We start from the raw sequence: 18386 nt of genomic DNA on the forward strand, positions 1-18386 counted from the left end.
CAGTTACAACACTGGCAAGTACCAGACAAGGTGGAAAATTGTCCAGGAATGTCCTATCCACAAAAAGAAGGACAAATCCAATCCAGCCAACTACTGCCCCGTCAGTCTACTCTCAATCATTAGCAGAATGATGGATGGTGTCGACAACAATGCTATTAAATGGCACTTACACCCTAAAAACCTATTTGCTGATGCTCCATTTCGGTTCCACCAGGACCATTTGGCTCCAGAACTAACTATAATCTTGGTCCAAACATGGACGACAGAGCTGAATTCCAGATGTAAGGTGAGAGTGACTGCCCTTGACATGGACACAGCATTTAACCAATGTGCTATCAAAGACCCCTAGCAACATTGAAGTCACTGGGAATTGGGGAAAACTCTTCAATGGTTGGAGTCATACCTCGCAAAAAAGGTAGATATCGGAGGTTCTTGGAGATCAATCATCTCAGTCGTAGGACATCGCTGCTAGAGTTCCTCAGGGTAATGTCCTAGGCCAATCCATCTTCAGCTGCTTTTCCATCATAAGATCAGAAGTGGGTTGTTCATTGATTCACTATTCCTCTGATAATGAAACAGTTTGTGCCCGGATGTAACAAGAGCTGGACAACATTCACGCATGGGCTGCTAAGTGTTAAGTAGCATCTGGCAATGACCATCTCAAGAAAGACTCTGACCACCTCCCTATGATATTCAGCGCCATTATCATCCCTGAACCCCCTGCCCCACCATCAACTTTCTGGGAGTCACCACTGATCAGAAATTCAACTGGACAAGCCACATAAATACTGCGGCCGAATGACCAGGTCAGAAACTGGGTATTCTGCAGCGAGCAACTTAGCTCTTGGCTCCCCAATACCTTTTCATCATCTACAACACAGGAGTGTGATAGAATACGGTCCACTTGACTGAATAAATGCATCTCCAACAATACTCAAGAAACTTGACACCATGCAGGGCAAAGCAACCTGTTTGATTGGCACATCATCCACCTGCTTAAATATTCAGTCCCTCCAACACTAGTGCACCATGGTTGCAGTGTGTACCAGTTACAAGATATACACTAGCAATTACACACAGTTCCTTCCACAGGACCTCCCAAACCTGTGAACTCTACCTCCTAGAGGGACAAGGACACCAGGCGAAAGGGAACACCACCTCATGCAAGTTCCCCTCCATGTTGCACATCCAGCTGATTAGGAAAAATATCAAAATTTCTTCATTGCTAGGTCAAAATCTTGACCTCCCATCGGCACTGTGGGAGTGCCTACATCATACAATCTACAGTTCAACACCACCTTCTCAAGGGCAAATAGGAATAGACAATGGGGACAGCCACATCCCATGAACAGATGAAAAGAACAGAATTATGCACAGTGCTTTAAGTGGTATAACTATGATTTTCTATATGTTTAACATAAAACATCTGTGCTTTTCAATTCTGTTTCTCTAGAAGTGAGCCACAGTAATCCCTTAAATACATAAGCAAAATACTGCGGATGCTGGAACTCTGAAATAAAAACAAAGTGCTGGAAAAACTCAGCAGGTCTGAGAGCATCTGTGGAGGAAGAAATGGAGTTAACATTTCTAGTTGAATATGACTTCTTCAGAACACTAAATCCCTTTACATCTTTAAACTATTTAGACTCTTATTTTCCTATTTAATGTTCTTGCCAAACTGTGTCGCTTCACTCGAATCTATAATGAAATTAATTTGCCATTTACATGCCTATTGTGGAAGTGGTTAACGTCTTTTTTTTAAACAATCCTCTCCTCTCAGCTGTGGTTATCATGAAAATTATCTCGACCTGAAATGACACCATGCAGGAAAAAGCCACCCGTTTGACTCTTTTTCTCCTCAAATGCTGCCTGACTTACTGAGTATTTCCAACATTTCTTATTTTTATTTCAGATTTCCAGCATCTGCAGTATATTCCTTTTGTATTAGCATTGAGAGGAGATTTGTTAGGGGTATTCAAAATCATGAGGTGTCTGGACAGAGTAGATAGGGAAAAACTGTTCCTGTTGGTGGAAGGATTGAGAACAAGATTGCATAGATTTAAGATAATTGGCAAAAGATGCAATGATGACATGAGAAAACCTTTTCATGCAGCAGATGTTTAGGGCCTGGAATGCACTGCCTGAGAGTGTGGTGGAGGCAGGATCAAAAGAGGCATCCAATAGGAATTGGATTATCTGTAAAGGAAGAATATGCAGGGTTACAGGGAGAAGGCGGGAGAGTGGCACTAGGTGAATTGCTCATTCGGAGAGACAGCTGGCCAAATGGCTGTGCTATAACAATTCTGTGATTCTTTACCTCACTTCCATTTACCTACCTTTGCTCCACATCCCTTGTTTCCTTTAATGAAATAAACTGAGATAAGATAAGACACTTGAGTCTTGAGAAAGAAAGTTAACTGAAGGATGAAATGAAGACATCTCTTAAGTGTAAATTGTGAGGCTGTTTGCCATCAAAGCAATTTGGAAAATCACAGCCAGTACAACTATAATTTTCCAAAAGGTGCAGACTGCATGTCACTAAACTTAATCTATGAAGTGTCAAAATGACAGATATGGTAAACTCAGAACATGATGTCAAGGTAAGGCAGGCCAGTAGGACCAGATGACAGAAATTTAAATTAATGAAGTTAATTTTGAACAGATGTTAGAAAGAGCTTTTTCATCAAGAGATTAAAACGTTTTAACAGACGAGATGGTAGAGTCAAAGTCATTAAGAGGGTTCAAAATGCATCCACGTATTAAACTAGGTAAATTAAGCTTTAAAAAATACATAAAGTCTTATTGTATCTCAACTCTCAAACTGCTTCACATACAGTAACTCAATGGGATGAGATATGATGAACCAAGTGGCCTTTTATGGTCCTTGATTTTACAAACGTTTTGACTTACAGGAGCGCATTTACTGGCAGAAGAAGGTAGAGCACATACAGAACCTTGAGCAAGCAGATACAAACAGAGCAGACCTAGAACAGGTTCTGAAAGAGATTCATGCAGAATATGAACAACTCGCTAAAAAGAATAAAGAGGATATGGACAAATATAAGCAAAAGGTAGGTTTGGAAAATAGCCTCATATTCATTACCTTTTGGAAACATGTATCACTATACACCAATCATCAGCTATCAGTTATGAATTACTTAAATGTAATTAGCCTTCCCCCATTTAGAAACACGGGCAGAGTTTTACGGTCCCCCACCAGCGGGTTTGCAGGTTGGGGGAGCGTTCCATAAAATTCTCTGGAGGGCCTTCCTGCTGCCTTTTCTCCCACCCCCGACCTAGCCACAATTTTACAAGAGCGGACAAGGCCATTTGGCAGCCCTACCACCCCTGTCCATTTGAGGCCCTTAAGTGGCCAATTGTTAGCAACTTTCCACCCAACTGCAATTTTTCAGCTGGCATGAGGGATTCAGAGACTGGGGAGGGGGGCAGGAAAGCCCAGCAGATCATACTGCTCAAGTCTCGGAGGAGGACAGGGGGTTAGCGGTTATTTCATCACTGGCCCCTTTCTACATAAGGGAATCCCACCTTTACCCCCACCAAATGCTCCCTACCTCCTTCAATTTCTCTAACTAGATCCCAGACCTCCTTGCCCAACCGTCCCAGGGCTTCCCCTTCTGTTCCCGCCACAAGATTCCACACTGGTCCTGTGGGCTACAGTTGTGGAGACTGCTTGTAGTCCCAGAAGTCACCACCACTCTCGGTGGTGGGATTAGGGAGATGATGGTGTAGTGGTATTGTCACTGAACTGGTATTCCAGATACCCAGGGTAATGCTCTGGTTCAAATCCCACCATGGCAGATGGTGAAATTTGAGTTCAATAAGAATTTGGAATTGAAAGCCTGATGACCACAAAATCATTGTTGTAAAAATCCATCTGGTTCCCTAATGTCCTTTAGGGAAGGAAATCTGCTGTCCTTACATGGTCTGGCCTCCATGTGAATCTAGACCCACAGCAATGTGGTTGGCTTTTAAATGCTCTCTGAACAAGGGAAATTAGGGATGGGCAATAAATGCTGGCCTAGCCAGTGACGCTCACATCCCATGAATGAATTTTTAAAAAAACTACAGAGTTGCCAGCCAATCAGATTGGCCAGCAGTTCTCTTAGGCGGGACTTTCTCCTGAGTGAAGAACAGAAATCTCACCTCCAGCTGATGACTGCAGGGCAGCCAGCATCAGCCAAGGTGCATTCCCTGTTGACTGTCTGACTGGCTGGGTGGTAAACCCTGCTACCTGTAAAAATTCTGCCCATGGAGTAAGCCATTTAACTTTTGAGCCTGAGATCATGATTAATTTGCAACCTAACTCCATACGCCCTTCTATGGTTTACAAGTCTAGTATCTTAGTTTTAAAGTAGATTATTGATATAATATCAGTTACTATCTGTGGAAGAAAGTTCCAAACTTCTAGACTCCCAACTACTGGAAATAATTTCTCGCCCTGTCTATCCATCTGTATCTTAAACTTTGATCAGATCACCCCTTGACCTTCTAAATTCCAGGGAATACAACCCTAGTTTGTACAATCTCTCCTCGTAATTTAACCTTGGAGTCCAGGTATCATTCTGGTAAATCTAAATTGCATTTCCTCCGAGGCCAGCATAGCCTTCCTAAGTGTGGTGCCCAAAACTGTTCACAGTACTCCAGATGTGGTCTAACCAGGGCTTTGTGTAGCTGAAGCATGACATCTACCCTCTTGTATTCTAGTCCTTTAGATATAAGGGACGTTCCATTTTGAGTATTTCTATACCTGTTTTAATAATTTAGATCATTTTAATGATCGATATACCTGGGGTACAGGGAAAAGGCAGGGCAATGGCACTCGGTCATGGAGCTCATTTGAAGAGCCGGTGCAGGCACGGTGAGCTGAATGGCCTCCATCTGTGGCATTAAGATTCTGTGAATATCTTTTCGTAATGTTATGCTTCTATCTACACTGCTTAGTGTTGTCTATCTTCATGTCATCAGCACTTTTGGATACTTGGCTTTCTGTCCCATTATTAATAAATAACAGTGAACTGTTGAAGCCCCAACACATACTTGCAGGACACCACCGGTCACATTTGCCAATTAGAGTTTTCTTCTGTTTTCTGCTTGACCCACAGCACCATGACCTCCAAGGAGGCAGGTCCCAAATCCAACCCAGCTGGAATGGGGATTGAACCCCATGCTGTTGGCACCAATCTGATGCACACTAGCCATCCAGCCAACTGAGCCAAGCACCCCACCCCCCCCCCCCCCCCCCCCCCCCCAGCTCCTCCTCACCTTACCCCTCCCCCAAAAAGTACTCCAATTTGCTGTGGAAACATGCACTTTTACATGTATGTTGCAGTCTGGAGCTGTCAATAGTAATGGTAGAAATTCCAAACTTCATTACACCACATAGCTGTCCAGGAATCTCTCCCACTCTTATTGCCTGCCGTTGGTGTATGTTGAAAGGACTTGCAATCTGTTTGGCCATCAAGTTCTGGAGTGGAACCTGAACCCAAAGCTTCTGGCTTAGAGGCAGGGACGCTACCCACTGCGCTGCAAGATCTCCCAATTGGAGTACCTGCCCATTATCTCTACTCTCTGTATGCTGCTGCTGCAGAGATATGGTGAAAGTGAAGGGGAGAAACAGAACCTGGCTCAAGAAACCACCTCCTTCAGGGAAACTCTTGTCCTCTCTGCCCAAAGACCTGTGGCTCCTTGGATTGGCCTGCTGAGTCACCTGAGGACACAAAAATCGTGAAGCTTGACAGACATCATCCTTGTTTCGAGGGACTGATAATGATGGCAACTGATCTTCTGTTATTTTAGCCGTTAACAGATATGCCCCATTTGCTGTGGACAATTATCCTCATCTAAATGTAGAATCATAGTAGCTGTTTCGCATTTCTCCCTTTGAATGCAATCATATTATGATCGCTTTTAGATAAATGTTCACAGGCCATTGGGCTGTTGACAAAATCTGGTTCAGTACTCATAACTAAGCCTAATATGGCATACCCTTTTTTGGCTTTAGGCATATTGCTGCAGAAAAATATCCCAATACACTCAAGAAATTTACCATCTTTCTGGTATGTGCAGCAAGTTGGCCTATCCCAATCTATATGAAATTTAAATTCCCCATTTAAACCACTCTGCCTTTACTACATATTTCTGGCAATTTCTAAATCTTTACATTGAAAAAATTATACACTTCACAGCTGCTATTAAGGGGCCTATACACAACACCCACTACTGTCTTAAACCTTTTTTGTACTTCTTAATTCTACCCATAAGGTCTCCACTATCTGTTTATCTTTTATTGTACTCTCTCTTATCATTGAAGTAACTTCATCCTTAATCACTAAGGCTACTCCTCAACTCTGCCATTTTCCCATCGACCCTTACAACCCAAATTCATAGAGTTATTCAGGACAGTTTCTTCAAACAAAATGTTGTGAATCCAACCAAGGATCAGGCTATTTTGGATCTGGTAATGTGTAATGAGGCAGGTTTAATTAATGATCTCAGAGTAAAGGATCCCCTGGAAACAGTGACCATAATATGGTAGAATTTAGCATTCAGTTTGAGAGTGAGAAAATTGGGTCAGATCCAACAATGCTAAACTTAAATAAGGGTAATTACAATGAAATGAGGACAGAGCTGGCTGGAGTGGACTGGGAAAGCAGTTTAGCAGAAAAGATGGTTGGTGAACAATAGCAAATGTTTAAGAAAATAGTTCATGACTCTCAACAAAGATACTTCCCAGTGAGGAAGAAGGATTCAAGGAAAGGGATAAACCAACCTAATGGGTTGCATCCTAGGATATTAAAAGAAGTAGCTACAGAGATAGTGGATGCACTGGCAGTAATCTTTCAAGAACCCAGAGGATTGGTGAATGGCCAATGTAACACCCTTATTCAAAAAGGGAGGGAGACAAAATACAGGTAACTAATTAACATCTGTCATTGGGAAAATGTTGGAGTATATTATAAAGGATGTAATAGCAGACCATTTATAAATACATAATCTAATCAAGCAGAATCAGCATGGCTTCATGAAGAGGAAGTCATGCCTGACAAATTTATTAGAATTCTTTGAGGAGGTAACAAGCAGGATAGCTAAAGGGGAACCAGTAGATGTAATATATTTGGATTTCCAAAAGGCATTCAATAAGGTACCACACATAAGGCTACTTAATAAGATAAGAGCCCACAGTGTTAGCATGGATAGAAGACTAGCTAACTAATAGAAGACAGAGTTGGGATAAGGGGAGCATTTTCAGGATGGCAACCTATAACTAGTGGAGTACCACAGGGCTCAGTGCTGGGGCCTCAGTTATTTACAATATATATTAATGACTTGGATGAGGGAAATGAATGTACTATCGCCAAGTTAGCAGATGACAGAAAAATAGGTGGGAAGGCAAGTGGTGAGCATAACACAAGAAGTCTATAGAGGGATATAGAACGTGATTGGGCAAAAAAGTGGCAGATGGAATATAATGTGGGAAAATGTGAGGTTATGCACTTTTTCAGGAAGAATGGAGGAGCTGAATATTATTTAAACTTAGAAGGCTGCAGCACAGAGGGATTTGGGAGTCCTTGTGCATCAATCCCAAAAAGTTAACATACAAGTTCAACAGGTAATAGGGAAGGCAAATGGAATGTTGGCCTTTATTTCAAAGGGAATGGAGTATAATTATAGGGAAGTCTTGCTAAAACTATACAAGACCGCACTTAGAATAATGTAAACAGTTTTGGTCCCCTTATCTAAGGAAAGATATACTGGTATTGGAGGCAGTCCAGAGAAGGTTCACTAGGTTGATCTCTGGCTATGGAGGGATTTTCTTGTGAGGAGAGGTTGAGTAGGTTGTGTATGTACTCATTGGAATTTAGAAGAATGCGAGGCGACCTTATTGAAACATATAGGATTCTTAGAGGGCTTGACAGGATTGTGAGGTTGTTTCCCACTGTGGGAGAATCTAGGACCAGGGGGCATAATCTTGGAGTAAGGGGACACCATTTAAAACAATTTCTTCTCTCAGAGGATAGTTAGTCTGTGGAAGTCATTACTGTAGAGGCTGGGTCGTTAAGTATATTCAAGGCTGAGATGGACAGATTTTCAATCAGTAAGGGAATCAAAGGTTACAGGAACACGGCAGGAAAGTGGAATTGAGGATTATCAGATCAGCCATGATCTCATTGAATGTTGGAGCAAACTCGATAGCCTGAATGGCCTACTTCTGCTCGTACGTCCTCTGGTCTTATTTAAACTCCAGTCTTGACCGTAACCATGGGCTGAATTTTCAGAGTCCCTTGAAGATGAGAACACGGGTGGGTGGGAGGGAGGGGGGCGCTCCGACAATAATGGGGGGGAGTTGTGTACCAATTTCAAGATGCCGATCCCAGTGCTGGCAATAATGAGCTGCACAGGGGGAAGGGCGCTCACTTCGATTCAGAACAGTTAATATAGTTTAAAATTCTCACCAAGCTTGCAAATGCTAGAAGGCATGATTTTTAAAGTGTCAGACAGGTTATCTGCATCTTAAGAAACTAACCAGCTGAAGGTAGGCAGGTGAGGGTCCCATCAGATGGGCAAATGGGGTCTGTGCACCTGTTAAAGGGGCGCCCTTGGAACTGGACAAGTGGCAGGAATAGAGGGCACCCAACTCCCAGGCTTTGAACGCTGTCGGCATCCACCTGGCGTCACAGGGCAGAACTACAGGGGGCAAGGCTGCCAAGGACAATTGGGTGAATATCTGCCCAGAAGGAAGGCTCCAGCTGACAATGAGGGCACTGCTGTCAGATTTTGGGCCCAGTAATGATGTGGGGCAATAGGCTTCACAGGGAGACACAGGAGAGGAAAGAACAACAGGAAGGCAATAAAGGCCAAAACCTCAACAAAGGATTGACCACCAAAGGTGGAACTACCTGGAGATGACCAAGAATCGGTGCTGCAGATTCTGTCAGACATTTGTGCCCTTGTCACCAAAGACCTGCCTTCACTTTACTGATCTCTATGCGCTACTAATGGCCATCAAAGTCACTGTGGATTGAACTTCCTTGCTTCTAGCGCCTTCCAAGGATCAGCTGTGGACCTTTAGAGGCAGCTCAAACACCTGTACACTACTGCAGTTCCTGGTCACTATGTTCCCTTTGCCAGTGCTGGACAGCACAATCATTTAACAACAAGCACAAGCAGCGTTGGGTTTTGCCTCCATCACTGGATTTCTTCCGGTTTAGGGGGTCATCAACTGCACCCATGTGGCCATCAAGGCACCCAGCGACTGGCCATGAGATCCACCAACAGGAATAGCTTCACTCCCGCAACATCTAATTGGTCTGCGATTACAACAAAACCTCTTGTACGCGCTTACTGTATTGTCATGACTCTTTCATTCTCCATCAGTCCATGCTGTCTCAGATCTTTACTCCAGTCTCTCATTGTGCTTGAATGGATCCTAGGGAACAAGGGAAAATCATAAAGAGATGGTTATTAACACATCTACGGATGCCCAGAAAGAAGTGATACAACCAATGCCACTTGATTGGCAGGACAACCTGGACAGGACATTGAGCAGACCATTGTTCCTCTGAAAACGCGATTCCAGTGACTGGACCGGTTAGCTGGTAGCTTCCAATAACCTCCTGCAAGGATATTGATCATTGTGGTGGTCTGCTGCCCACCAGTGAAGTGTGGACCTTGAGGATGATGAGTCCCTGGAAGGAGACAGCTCATCGATGGTATGAGTGAAGTAGGAAAAAAAGGCAGAGTGAAATGACACTGAACAGAGAGGTGCCATTGCTGGATGACAAGGTGGTCGTCTTCTGCCACAATCTGAGGCCTTATGGCCTCAAGCTTTAGATCCAGGTTGGTATCAATGATGTGAGGGTTTGCCTTGCCCTAGGTTCCAGGTCTCCAGCTCTCCTGTGACATCTTGCTTTCCTCTGTTGCAGTGGAAGGCTTTGTCACAAACTGCAAATTTCTCTAAAAACTGCCAACAGCCTTGATCTGACTCGCCTCCATTCCTGCCCTCTATTGGTACTAAGCGAACAGGAAACCTGTCTCCCTATAAATTAGTTCAGCCCTGTGAAAACTTATTCTTTAAGAGTATCTCACCAGAGGCAGGTTTCTGACCCAAAAATAGACCCACCGCCTGTTTCCTGTCTCTGTGGCGAAAATTCAAACCTCTGTCTCAGTCTGGAGCTGGAGTCAGTGGGAATCAAGGGGAAACTCTACATTGGCTGGAATCATATGTAGCACAAATGAAGATAGTTGTGTTTTTTGGAGCCCAATCCTCTCAACCTCAGGAATCACTAGGAGTTCTTCAGGGCAGTATCCTAGGCCCATTAATCATCAGCTGCTTCATCAATGACCTTCACTCCATCATAAGGTCAGAAGTGGGGATGCTCGCTGATGATTGCACAGTACCATGAACAACTCCTCAGATACTGAAGCAGTCCATGTCCATAATGCAGCAGGAAATAGGTGACACAAATTACCATCTCTAACAAGAGAGAATCTTCCCTTAACATTCAATGGCATTACCATCATTGAATCGCCCACCATCAACTACCTGGGGGATCACTGTTAGCCAAAAACTCAATTGGAGCATTCACATAAATACTGTGGCTGTTAGCACAAGTCAAGGATGTGGTATTCTGCGTTGGGTGACTCAAGCCACTTCACTATCTAGCAGTATAAATCTGGAATTCTCTTGACCTGTCTGGATGAATACAACTTCAGCAACACTGAAGAAGCTTGACACTCTCCAAGACACTTGGTTGGGAAACCCCTCCACCACCTTATAACATTTACTCTCCCCACCACCAGTTCATAGTGGTTGCAGTATGTACTATCTACAGGATGCCTCGCAGCAAAACATCAACACTTCTTCAGCTGCACCTCCCAAACATTTGACCTCCACCACCTAAAAGGACAAGGACAGCAGGTGCTTGGAAACATCATCACCTCCAAACTCCTATCCAAGTCGCATACCGTCCTGACTTGGATATATATTAATGTTCTTTCGTTGTTGTTGGGTCAAAATCCTGGAATTCCTTACCTAACAGAACTATGTGGATACATTCAACACATCTAGTCAAATAGCTCAATCTTGTGCCCTCCCCCATGGTGGGTTTGGTGGCTGGGAGCATTTAACCACCTTTCTGCCCCCATCCCGATTTAAATCCGTGGTGGGAGGGTCCCTGGATGACCTATCCAACCCGCCACCAATTGTGATCCTTAAGTGTGCAATTCATACCAACTTAAGAGCTGGAACCTGCCACTACTGATATTAACTCTGCAATGTGAAAGGGGCTTACCATGCAGGGAGCAGGCTCTTCGGGGTGCGGTGGGGGGTTGGCCTGCACTCAAGGATTCTAAAAGAGATAGCTGCAGAGATAGTGGATGCGCTAGCTATGATTTTCAAAAATTCCTTAGTGCATGAGCAAGGGACCCAACATCAGGAGTTGGGTAATGGGCCTTTCTGAAAAGAGGTAATGCTCTCCAACTGCAGATGAACACCTCCATTGCCACCACAAGATTCCACCCATAGAGCCAATTGCAGCACAAGGAGGATATTCGGCCCAGCTTGCCACGAAGCAATCCAACCAAGCCCACTCCTCCGCTCAACCCCCAAGCTCTGCAAGTTTATTTCCTCTCAATTTCTTTTTGAAAGCATGGATTGTTTCCACTTCCACCACCCTTGTGGGCAGAGAGTTCCAAGTCATTACCACTCACTGCGTGAAAAATTTCTTCCTCGTATTCCCTCTGCTTCTTGCCCAAGACCTTAAATTCGTGTCCCATTTGCTTGTATTATCAGTTAATTTCATAAAAAGGGAAAAAATAGAATATGAGAGTCAACTAGCCAGAAATATAAAAACAGACTGTAAGTGCTTTTATAAGCATCAATTAAAAGGAAGAGAGTAGTTAAAGTAAACATCAGTTCCTTAGACAGAGATGGGCAAAATTATCCTGGGGAATGAGGAAATGGCAGAGGCATTGTTGCAAAAAACAGTAACAAATCTGAGGATTGGGAGTGATTTAGAAACCAGCAAAGGGAAACCAAAAAGTTGATATAAGGGAAAAAACAGAATATGAGAGTAAACCTGCCAGTAATATAAAAACAGATTGTAAGAGCTTTTATAAGTATATAAAAAGGAAGAGAGTAGCTAAAGTTAATGTTGGTCCTTTAGAATCAGAGACAGGAGAAATTATCATTGGGAATGAGAAAATGGCAGGGGCATTGAACAAATATTTTGTGTCTGTCTTCACAGTAGAAGAAACAAGCACATAGCAGAAATAGAGGGTAACCCAGAGGCTAAAAGGATGAGAAAACTAAGGTAATTAATATCAGCAGAGAAAAAGCATTGGAGAAATTTAAGGGACTAAAATCTGACAAATGCCCGGGACTTGATAGCCTACACTCAAGGATTCTAAAAGAGATAGCTGCTAGTGGTTGCGCTAGCTATGATTTTCCAAAATTCCTTAGATTCGGGAATGGTCCCATCAGATTGGAAGTTGGTAAATGTAACACTGCTTTTCAAGAAAGGAGGGAGAGAAAAGGGGGAACTACAGATCAGATTACTTAACATCAGTCAACGGAAAAATTCTGGAATCTATTGCCAAGGAATTCTTAACGATGCACTTAGAATAATATAACATGATTACGACAAGTCAATATGGTTTTACAAAAGGGAAATCTTGTTTGACAAATTTATTAGAGTGTTTTGAGGATGTAACTAGTAGGGTAGATAAAGGGGAATCAGTAGATGGAGTAAAACTGAATTTCCAAAAGGCATTCAATAAGGTGCCACACAAAAGGTTAATAGGCAAGATAAGGGCTCATGGAATTGGGGGTAATATATTAGCATGGATAGAGGATTTGTTAATGGACAGGAATCAAAGAGTGGGCATAAATGGAGCATTTCCAAGATGGCAGGATATGACTAGTGGAGTGCTGCAAAGATTGGTGCTGGAGCCTCAGCTATTTACAATCTGTTTTAATGATTTAGGTGAAGAGACAGGGAGTAATGCATCTAAGTTTGCTGACGATACTTTCCCACCTAGCTTTGTCAGATGTAGAGATTTCACAGAGCGTCTACAAAGAGGGTGTTGTCCTATGATGAGAGGCTGAGTAAATTGGGCCCATATCCTCTGGAGTTTAGAAGAATGAGAGGCATTCTCATTGAAACATACAAGATTCTGAAGAGGCTTGATAGGGCAGACACTGAATGATTGTTTCCACTGGTCAGGGAATCTAAAACACGGGGGCACACGTTCAAGATAAAGAGCCGATAAGTTAGCTATCATTTAGATCGTTGAAATGAGGAGAAATTACTTCACTCAAAGGATTGTGAATTTTTGGAATTCACTGCCCCAAAGGGTGGTGCATGCCCTTTCGTTGAATATGTTTAAGGTTAAGATAAACAGATTTTTGGAGACTCAGGAAATCAACGGATATGGGGAGCAGGGGGGAAAGTGGAGTTGAAGTCCAAAATTAGCCATGATTGTATTGAATGGCAGAGCAGGCTCAACGGGATATATGGTCCATTTCTGCTCATATTTCTTGGATTCTTGTGTTTTAATGGGAACGGTTTTTTCTTGCCTATCATAATCTTGTGCACCTTTATCAAACCTCTCTCTCAACTTCCTTTGTTCTAAGGAGAACAACCCCAACTTGTCCAATCTAACCTTCTAACCAAAATACCCCATCCTTGTAATCTTTCTGGTAAATCTCTGCACCCTATCAAGGACCCTCAGATCCCTTGTAAAGTGTGGTAACCAACACTGGGAACAGTACACTAGTTGTGGCCTAACCAGAGCTTTATAAACGTTCAGTATAAATTCTTTGCAATGTCTCCATTCAAGATCATATATGTTTTGCTAACCAATCTCTCAGTGTGTCCTGCATTCATAGATCGATGCACATGCAACCCCGGGTCCCTCTGTTCCTGCACATTCTTTAAAACTGTGGCACTAAGTTTCCCTTTCCCTTCTGCCACAGACAATTATCTGCCCAAACTGCTAGCCTGTCTATGTTCTGTTATAGGTGATTTTTATTATCCTTAGTGTTTGCCACTCCAACTTTGGTATCATTGGCAACTTTTGAAATTCTATTCTGTATTCCAAGATCCAAGTCCTTTCCCTTCCCTCCCTCCCTCCATTTGTTCGCTCGCTCACTCACTCACTCACTCACTCATCAAAAGAACATCGGTTCTGGCACTGACTCTTGGGAATACCACTGTCTACCATCCTCATGGACTGCAGTGGTTTTAGAAGGCTTACCATCACCTTCTCAAAGACAATTAGGGATGGGCTGTAAATACTGGCCTTGTTGGAAATTGCTAAAATTTATTGCTAAGGAGGTTTAAGGAGGCTATGGCAGGATACCTTGAAAATCATAATGTGATCAGGCAGAGTCAACATGGCTTTGCAAAAGCAAAGTCGTGTTTAACTGATTTATTAGAGCCTTCTGAGTAAATAACAAACAAGGTGTATAAAATGAACCTGTCAAGTGGTGTACTTGGATTTCCAAAAGGCATTTGATAAGGTACTTCATCAAAAGTTCTACGCAAGATAAGAGAACATGGTGTGGGGGGTAACATATTAACATCGTTAAAGAATTGTTCAGCTAACAGGAAGCAGAAAGTAGGGATAAATGGGTCTTTATTAGGTTGGCAAGCTGTAACTAGTAGAGTGCCAGAGGAATCAGTGCTAGGTCCTCAACTATTTACACAATACATCAATGATTTGGATGAAGAGATCAAATTTATGGTAGCTAAATTTGCCAATGACACCAGGATAGGTAGGAAAGTAAGTTGTCAAGAGGAGGGAGAGTCTTCCAAAGGATTTAGACAGGTTATTGTTGAAAAAAGAGATATGTGTAAGCATTTTGTGGAGGGGGGGGGAAAGCAATAACAATGGGGTAATTATATTAGGTGGTTTCAACTTTCCCAACATTAATTGGGATAGACATAGTGTTAAGGGCTTGGATGGAGTGGATTTCTTGAAATGTGTACAGGAGAACTTTTTAGGTCAATATGTAGAGGGTCCAACAAGGGACGGTGCATTGCTGAACCTAATTCTGGGGAATGAAGCCGGACAGGTGGCTGAGGTGGTGGTGGGTGAGCATTTTAGTGATAGTGACTACAACAGTTTAAGTTTGTTATGGACAAAGAAATAGACAAGTTACAAAAAAATGTTTTGGATTGGGGAGAGTGGATTTTAGTAAAGTGAGGCAGGATCTGGCCAAGGTAGACTGGGAACAGTTACTTGTGGGGAAATCTACAGAGGAACAGTGGGGGTTGTTCAAAAAGGAAATGGGGAGGGTACAGGCTCAACATGTTCCCTCTAGGGTGATAGGAAGGAGTAACAAGTCCAGAGAACCATGGATGATCAGAGATATTCAGCTTATGATGAGAAGGAAAAGAGGCTTTTAGCAGGTACAAGGGAAGCAAATCAGCAGAGGCATTAGTGGAGTACAGACAGTGCAGGGTGGAGCTTAAGAAAGCAATTAGGAGAGCAAAGAGGGGATATGATAAAGCTCTGGCTGGTAAAAGTAGGGAAAATCCCAAGATATTCTATAAGTATATCAATGGGAAGAGGATAACCAGGGAAAGAGTAGGGCCCATAAGGGACCAAGGGGGCAATCTATGGGTGGAGCCAGAGGACATCGCTAGAGTGTTGAATGAATACTTCACACCCGTCTTCACCCAAGAGAATGAGGATGAAGGTATGGAACTTGGAGAGAGAGACTGCGAGGTTCTTAAGCAAATTGATATAGGGAGTGACAAGGTATTGGAGGTGTTGGCAGGCTTAAAAGTGGACAAATCTCCAGGTTTGGATGATTTGTGTCCCAGACTGCTGAGGGAGGCAAGGGAAGAGATCGCAGGGGCTCTGACCCAAATTTTTAATTCCTCTCTGGCCACAGGGGAGGTGCCAGAGGACTGGAGAACAGCAAATGTGGTTCCGCTATTTAAGCAGGTTTGTAGAGATAAGCCCGGGAACTACAGACCAGTGAGTCTCACGTCAGTGGTAGGGAAACTATTGGAGAAAATTCTGAAGGAGAGTATCTATCTCCACTTGGAGAGGCAAGGTTTGATCAGGGATAGTCAGCATGGCTTTGTCAGAGGGAAGTCATGCCTAACAAATTTGATTGAATTTTTTGAGGAGGTCACCAGGTGTGTAGATGAGGGTTGTGCAGTTGATGTAGTTTATATAGATTTCAGCAAAGCCCTTAACAAGGTCCCACATGGGAGACTTATAAAGAAGGCAAATGCACATGGGATACAGTGTAATTTGATAAGGTGGATTCAAAATTGACTTAGTTGTAGGAGACAGAGGGTGATGACAGAAGGATGCTTTAGTGACTGGAAGCCAGTGTCCAGTGGCGTACGTACCACAGGGATCTGTGCTGGGTCCCCTATTATTTGTCATTTATATAAATGCCATAGATGACTATGTGGGGGGTAGAGTTAGTAAGTTTGCAGATGACACAAAGATTGGCTGGATGGTAAGCAGTGAGGTGGAGTGTCTTAGGCTACAGGAAGATATAGACAGGATGGTCAAATGGGCAGATAAGTGGCAGATGGAATTTAACCTTGAAAAGTGTGAGGTGATACACTTTGGAAGGAGTAATTCGACAAGGAAATATTCAATGAACGGCATGGCACTAGGAAGTTCTGAGGAACAAAGGGACCTTGGTGTGTGTGTCCATAGATCTCTGAAGACGGAGGGGCACATTAATGGGGCAGTGAAAAAGGCATATGGGACACTTGCCTTTATCAATCGAGGCATAGATTACAAAAGTAGGGAGGTCATGTTGGAGTTGTGTAGAATCTTGGTGAGGCCACAGCTGGAGTACTGTGTGCAGTTCTGGTCACCATATTATAGGAAGGCTGTGATTGCACTGGAGGGGGTGCAAAGGAGATTCACCAGGATGTTGTCTGGGATGAAACATTTAAGTTATGAAGAGAGGTTGGGTAGACTTGGGTTGTTTACGTTGCAGCAGAGAAGATTGAGGGGCAACCTGATCGAGGTGTACAAGATTGAGGGGCATGGACATGGTGGATAGGGAGCAGCTGTTCCCCTTAGTTGAAGGGTCAGTCACAAGGGAGAATAAGTTCAAGGTGAGGGGCAGGAGGTTTAGGGGGGATGTGAGGAAAACCTTTTTTACCCAGTGGGTGGTGACAGTCTGGAATGCAATGCCTGGGAAGGTGGTGGAGGCAGGTTGCCTCACATCCTTTAAAAAGTACCTGGATGAGCAGTTGGCACGTTATAACATTCAAGGCTATGGGCCAAGTGCTGGTAAATGGGATTAGGTAGGTAGGTCAGGTGTTTCTCATATGTCGGTGCAGACTCGATAGGCTGAAGGGCCTTTTCCGCACTGTGACTTTGTGATTTTGTCTTGCACACATCAGGATCCTTGCAAGGATTCCAATACAAGGGGAAAACAATAATTTATACTGTATGTGAAGAGAATGCTGATTGGTTTGCAAGTGGGGTTGCCGTGGAGAATGCACGAATGAAGGTGACTGACAGTTAACTGCCAAGCATTGTTTGAAAATTTAAACCAGGTAGCTTGACCCTAATTGGTCAAGGCATTGACCTGAGAAGTGAGTCAGCGAAATGCTGTCATTTATTTTGTTTAACTGAAACAGGCGCATGTATGTATGTACATGTTAATTCTGCCTGCAAAGAACAGGGCCCTGTGTGTTAATATATGTAGTTTCCAGTACATGCAAATGCGCTACATTGCGAGCCCGACTGACAATCTTAATTTGGTTGTCAGTGTCATTCTTAGCACACTGAGGATTATCTAGTAAATGTTGTCCAATTGCGGAGTCACATCTAATGTTGGACACTGTTTTGAGTTTTGCAAAAACGGGTTGGCTGGGAATGGTCTCTACCCAGCCCTTTGCGAACAGTGGCTGGGACAAACTGTTTGATATGATCCGCCAGTCTTTGGGACATATGGCCTAAATACCTAGCATCACACTGGCACTAAAATTCATATACCACATTACTCATTTGTGTTATAGGCAGAACATCTTTTTGGCTTGATGGCAGCATCCTGTTCATGGTGAATACCAATCATGTTGCTACTGCAGTGTAAATCAGCTGACTCCACCTGTTGCTCAAATTTTTGAGATACCTTGCCCTTCCAGGGTAATCTGAGGTAGACTGGGCACTATTCAGGGCAAACAGTGACAGCCTTGGGCCCATTCAAAAAGATGGAAAGAACATGTGCACACATTGTGCCTGTTTCAACTAAACAAAATAAGTGACAGCCATTCGCTGACACGTTCATCAGGGCAATGCCTTGACCAATCAGGGTCAAGCTGACTGGTTTAAACTTTCAAACAATGCTTGGCAGTTAACTGTCAGTCACCATC

General features: G+C 43.3%; 1 protein-coding gene across 1 annotated transcript in view; it reads left to right on the plus strand.

Moving 5' to 3' along the window:
• The window catches only part of LOC121285069 (desmin-like), a 150888-nt gene that overhangs the window by 73038 nt on the left and 59464 nt on the right, over nucleotides 1–18386 (plus strand). The window contains exon 4 of the mRNA XM_041201193.1: nucleotides 2913–3071. Coding sequence (XP_041057127.1) covers nucleotides 2913–3071 — 159 coding nt within the window. The remainder of the gene's footprint in view (nucleotides 1–2912; nucleotides 3072–18386) is intronic.

The sequence above is a fragment of the Carcharodon carcharias genome, chromosome 12 (assembly GCF_017639515.1).
Source record: "Carcharodon carcharias isolate sCarCar2 chromosome 12, sCarCar2.pri, whole genome shotgun sequence".
In the NCBI taxonomy this organism is placed as follows: Eukaryota; Metazoa; Chordata; class Chondrichthyes; order Lamniformes; family Lamnidae; genus Carcharodon; species Carcharodon carcharias.